General features: G+C 43.1%; 1 protein-coding gene across 1 annotated transcript; it reads left to right on the top strand.

The window, feature by feature from the left end:
- On the top strand, window positions 1–2793 carry LOC140314679 (RING finger protein 228). Its single transcript, XM_072393007.1, has one exon. It carries the CDS (start codon window positions 1–3, stop codon window positions 769–771), a length of 771 nt encoding a protein of 256 aa, XP_072249108.1. The 3' UTR covers window positions 772–2793.
- Window positions 2794–6427: the final 3634 nt, after the last annotated feature.

Genomic DNA, 6427 nt, shown 5'->3' with positions numbered 1-6427 from the left:
ATGGCGAAAGATGACATGGCAGAGGTAGATTTGCCATCAAACGGAGCGGAACCCCCCGGCGAAGCCTCCTCGGCGTTCCCCTACGAGGAGTATGAATGCAAAATCTGTTACAATTATTTCGACCTTGACCGGCGAGCTCCTAAGATCTTAGAGTGCCTGCACACGTTTTGCGAGGAGTGCCTGAACACGCTTCACCTCCGAGAGGAGCGGCCATGGCGCATCAGCTGCCCCGTTTGTCGCCATCGGACTCCCGTGCCAGATTATCGGATACAGAATCTGCCCAACAACACCAAGGTGACGGAGGATTTTCCACTCTACATCGACTCAGACCCCCTGCCGCAGGACGCTTTGCCACCGTATCCTCCCCCGCTGCACCCAGCTCTTGTCGCCCTCCGCCGGGAGGAGGCATCCGGGGCGTCCAACGCCAGCCAGGCGACACCATCCACCACCGTGTCCACGGCTACGACCCTCTCCCAGGACTCGGTGCGCTATGACAGCTGTCAGAGCTGCAAAAGAGTGGCGCTGACCACCGGCTGCGTGTGCGTGATCTTTTCCTTCTTGTCCATGCTAGTCTTGCTGTTCATGGGCCTGATCTTCGTGCACAGTCACAGTATTCCTCCCTCGCCGGCGGGACCCATTTGCTTGTCAGTAGCCAGCATCCTGGCCATGTTCTCGGTGGTCGTCACATGGCTCATCTGCTGGCTCAAATACAGACCGGACCATGAGACAGGCCGCGCGTCCGCCACCAGTAACTCCCGGAGAAACGCCTGATGAGCTACTGGCTCTGTGTATTGATGGAGATGTTGTGATGTGGGTGTGTGATTATGTACATAGGATCCTGGCAACAGATTCTCCTGCTCCCTTTACTTTTTCTAGGGATAAATCTTGCCCAAAATGGCCTTTTACCAGTAAAGCAAACACCCAAAGGCCTTCATGTTGTTTGGAGCAATAGGCCAACATGATCTTCGATTATCTTTTCCTAATGTGATGCACTTGAATCTGAAGAAGGCCCAGCTGACTGGGCATCTCCATAAGGGAACTTCAGACTTGAACCCCCTGCTGTTGGTTGAGTCTGTGTTTGCTTTGATGACTGAATGTGAAGTGCTTCATCCAGGGTTTGATATTACCCCACCCCACAGTCCTACCGTACCCTTTTAAATGATATGCATCTCCTAAAGGCCACTCAGTGTATGATAACTGTCCATGTTGATTCACTCATATCTCAACAAAGCACTATTGTATTGTACAGATCTTCACATCTGAGTTGTCAGGGGATGGGATTTGCTTTTTTATGGGGGCTTACTGTATATGTTTATGTGGCAAGCCATCAATCTCATTCCATCACTGATAAGCTGTATCCATGGTCCAAATGTGTAAATAGTTCACAAGAACAGAGAACTGCTGAGCAGGTGGGCGTGATCAACCTTCCAGTACTTTGTGTTTTAGCTTCCTCCTTCAGGATGGCACTGTTTCCATTGTCACTATAAAGCTACACTTCTTCCTAACAAAGAGATAGCTTGTGATTTTGAATATGTGATTTGCTACTTTGTGCATGCTTTGCTACTGAAAGATCAGTTTTTTTGTAACAGAAGGGACAGTGTGTCTCCTGACTCGTGTGCCTCACCTTGTATCTGACTGAAGTAAAGCCTCACTGTAATCATAAGCCAAGTCATGCATGGGGCTCCTGTCACAGACGGCATCAAGTCTGTGCAGTCAGCAGGGATTCCCCTCTCTGCTCACATCATTCATTTACTCATCAAAAGTTTAAAACAGGGTTTCCAGCATTTAGCACCTTTTTTATACTTGAGAAACAAATGTCACATTTTTGCATTTGCTTCAGTGAAGGAGAAACAAGTATAACCCAGGATCCTACTTTTCTTCAAAACCATAATCCAGATAGTCACATTCACTGATTAGGTGAACAAGTTCTAATCAGAGTCACTGGAGTCTTAAGGACCCTCATGAGCTGTGAGGCTGCGATTAGACAGACGGACATATGAAAGAGAAAGGATAGAGACAGGATAAAGACACTAGGATAGATCTGTGAGAGCTGGTGTTATACCAGCACTAACACTTTGCATATGTTGAGTTTTGCTCACCTAAACTTTCTTATTTACGTTTTTGCACACTGAAATATGTTATGGACCTGGTATAAAATTACAAAAGGACATAATTTATATGAAATCAGCATCAAGTATTGTAATGTAATGAAACTAAGCTGAACTGAGGGGCACAGTGGGCAGATGTCTTATATATTTATTTTGTTATTGTTGCGACAAGTGCTGTTTTAAATATTCAGTCTGGCAAAAAGGGACTTTTTTTTGTGGTGCAGTTTAAAACCTTCTCTCTGAACAATATGATCCATCAGGTATGTACATTTGAACTCATAGCACTTATATGATTAATAAACTTGGACTCCAAAGTGTTTGTGTTTGAGCCCTCATGTCCCAGTGCACTTATGGTGTCCCTACCTCGCAGTTGGGTGGTGGGGTGGGGGCAGCAAAGGTAGTTTAACAACTATCCCTCGACCCCAATCATCTGATCGCTTCAATCATCCTGCTCAACCTTTTCCCAACTTCGATATGATGCACTTTCAACCTCTTATTTGACACAAGTACTGGGATAAACTTTGACCAATGTAAACATATTGTATTTTTTATTTCAGAGGACCTAGAGAATCGAATTTCTTTTTTTTTAAACGAGAATCTGTGGTTGTTGTTAAAGTACCAAATGTATTTGCACAAAGAAATGTTCCTTATGTGCTGTTTTACATACATAAACACATTTCAGTAATAAAGGAAACATGAATACGAATGTCGGTTATTATTGTGTCTGACTGTATACGGTGAAAACAATAGCCCGTTTCTAAGGCTGAGCTTTATCGTGCCCGCTCTTACATAACGCCTCGTAATAAACTGAATATGATCCAACTTGACAGATTTCACTCCCTGCTGTGCATCAAATGCGCCCCCTACTGGGTGACAGAAGATGCTGCATGCTGTAGAAAAATGTATAAAATCCCACCTTAGAGTGGCAGCCTGCCTGGTGCATTTCTCATGTAGGTCCAGTTGTGTAAACTTCTGGTGGCTTAAGCTTGATTAAAAGTAAATACATTTTCAGTATGAGCTGGAACCTGATGTGCCGTTAATATCATGCGGGGAGATTTGTCCCATCCGTTCTTACAAAGCTTCCTTTTAGTTTGGATAAATTAAACTATTCAGCAACAACATTTTCCCTGAAAAACAAGCAGCAGAAGAGATAAAAGCCAATGCTGGCTATTCACCAGATGATTGCTGTTCTCTGTTAGGTTCACGCATACTTCACACCCCGTGTTAACCAAAAAGTTCCGTGTCCAATATGAGTCATAAATCAATGCTGTCAGACACCGTTTTTTCCCGTAAAATAATGTACCTTCCGGTCAAAACGTCAACGAGACTCTGTTCACTGACACTGACGGCTGTTGTATCGCCATCAGGCTGCATTTTTCTGTGAGGTTCCGTTACACATATCACAGGAAAGCAGTCAGAGAAAATAGGAGCTAAAAAGTCGGAAAGCCAACAAACAAAAATCAGACATGCGATTGTAACGTCTGCCTCGTGAAACCTAAAGCCTCTCAGGTCACTGTGTGTCCACGTTTAATTTTCTGCTTTACTTTGAACAAATTTAAATACCCATCCACTGCTCTCGTGACACATCGCGTGACTTTAACCGACAACAGAAAGCTGGGCTACACAAGCACAAGAAGCCGTTCAGCCAAGCTTGATTTATGGTGTTTACTGGATTCCAAAACTTTACCTGTTTCAGACAATAAAACAGATATTTGGAGGGTGGAGCACGTGACTCTGAAGCACTCAAAGAGCTGAAATATAGGATAAAGGCTCTTTAGGACGATCACCGAGTACTTTTTACAAAATAATTTCAGACATAAGCATATTCAATTTCCCATAGAGAGTAAAAAAGGTCAATTACATATTTTACGCTTAATTAGGTTGAAGCATAGATAACAACAGTAAAAAAATTCTCTAATTAACGGTACTATTCAGGCCTGTCAAGAGGATAAAAACACACATACACACTGTGCTGTTCTTTCACATTTTCATGGTAAAAATGGTCGTTAGCCTGTCAGTTATATTTGCGTGTATAAAGTGATAAAAAAAAAACAGCTTCACATGAACAGTTCAGTACACCTTCATGGAAGCTTTGCGTTTCCCTGACAGACCCAAACTCAGAAGAGAGGCCCAGATCCTCAGCATGTAAAACTGCGGCAGGCCCTATCGTGTATGCTGTGTATCAATCAACCACTTTTCTGATGGACTGAGCTAAATCAGGATTCAAGGTAGACCCAACTCAAATCCCACTGGGCGGTTTGATCGAATGCTTCGTGTTTAGTTGCCATATCTGCAGCTCATGTTAGGTTTCAAACTGCAGAGTGGATCAGCGAATTTCACAAGTAAAAGGTCGATTTTCTTAATTACAGACGTTTAGATATTATGTGTCCGCTCCTCTGCATTTTTGTGATTTATTACACGGCGGAAAATGACTAGATTTGTGTTTGAATGCCCTCCACGCAGAGCATAAGATGCAGCTAATTTATTTCTCATCAGGAGATATTTCTGCCTTTGAATTTCGTCCCCGGTAATGGATTAGACACGGAGATTCAGTGTCGCTTTAAAAGAAAAGGCCGAGGTATGCATCATGCCTCTCTCTGTTTTCCATTTGCCCCCTCTTTTTTTTAAGTCTGTAATATCTTGTTTCAATCAGATCGCTCCCAACTCGTCTCATTTCTCCCCTCTTTAGAAGCCATGGGTTTTGGGACATATTGCTGTTCAACTATTTATTATCAGTTGTTGCAACAGACACACACACACATTAATACTCAGCCCACGGTCTTACCTCTTATTTGATGATAATAAGCCTAATCAAATGACGCACTAGGGGCTTTAAAAAGACACAGAGCAGCTAATAAATTTATTACAAATGTAAAATCAGCCAAAACAAGCTCACGTTTCCATCCTCTTTGAAGCTAGGTAAAGATGGAAAACCTGCTGGATTCCTTCATTCACGCATGATAATAATCCTCAGCCTGAAGATACGCCTAATGACACCCTCTTTAACAGGAGAAAGACCCCCGTTTGTCCTGCTTATTTTTAAAGCTTTCAACCATTGTCCGCGCGCGTTTGTGATGGCGAAGACAACATTTGAAGTGCCTTCCCACTCACTGCCAATAAAAGATGCCAATGTTAATTGAAGCCTTCTTATCCTGTTGGATATCTCCTGCCTGCGTAACTGAGGTGAATGACAGTGAGCTCCCGCCGAGGCTCTGTTTCTGCTCCGTCCAGCCCGCAGGTGAGTTCACTCACACATTACAGGGAAGATCAGGTGCTCGGGGTGCTTTTTGGCTTTAGTTTTGCATGAGTCACATGAGGCTTTCAGGGTTTTCTGCGGATCCTGAGCAGTTTTTTTTTTTTTTTAAAGTTTCTAACATGGGTCCGCGACTCATGATATATCAAATAATCATGGTTTTCTCCTGTAGGTAAGGTAAACCCCACCTGATCCACAGAGTTTTCTCAGCTCTCCGTGTAAATGTCTTAGCTGTGTCCAAAACCAAAATTGAAATCATTGAGATTTTAATTTATTCTGATGAAGATTTAATAACAAAGCGGCTCCATAAGATTTTTGATGATGGAGTTAATTTCCCGTGACTATTTGTGTCATTTCAACGCAGGAGCGCAATTATTGCTTCTGTGACTGATTAAGGCCCGGACGATGGCTTAACCTGCAGCGAGGGATAACTGAACTTTGACTTTATATTGATTGTTGGACGTTTAGGGGTGTAAATACTGCCTCCTCTCCACAGAGGCCCAGAGATAGACCGCTTTACGGCCGCCCTGGCGTCGTATCCTGCTGCGGCGCACGTCCCCCTTCTGACTGATCTGAGCTCAGTCTGAAAACCACAATAAATTCCTTGACGTACATACTCTTTAGCACCATTTGTGTCATATATGAGGCCAGGGGTGTAAACAAATTAGAGGTCGTGTGCAATAGGATGTGTTAAATCCTTCAGAGATGATATTAGATGACAGATGATATTATGCTGAAATTGCCAACAAGTTGCCCTGGGCCTCTCCCTCCGTAGATTCTGGCCTTGAATAAATTATTTTTTTAATGAGAGCTGCTATGACGCCACATTCATGAGAAAACAGTTAAAAAGAAAATGATCTCATGAGTGTTTGTTATATGACCGATTTATAAGAGAAAGGAACAGTCATTTACCAGTGGAGTTTACGTGCTTCAAATGAAGGTGGGTCAGTTAAATATGATAAAAAGTGTGTTGCAAAAGTTTGATCCAAATGTCATATCACTGAGCGGATTCCGTTAGTTCTGCTGCTACATTTAGATTAAACGTGTTTCGGATGTTTTATGCCGA

Source organism: Leuresthes tenuis, unplaced genomic scaffold (assembly GCF_036924035.1).
Source record: "Leuresthes tenuis unplaced genomic scaffold, fLeuTen1.0.hap1 SCAF_9, whole genome shotgun sequence".
Classification (NCBI taxonomy): Eukaryota; Metazoa; Chordata; class Actinopteri; order Atheriniformes; family Atherinopsidae; genus Leuresthes; species Leuresthes tenuis.
The sequence above is the reverse complement of the archived record's forward strand: the minus strand, read 5'-3'. Positions and strand labels throughout refer to the sequence as shown.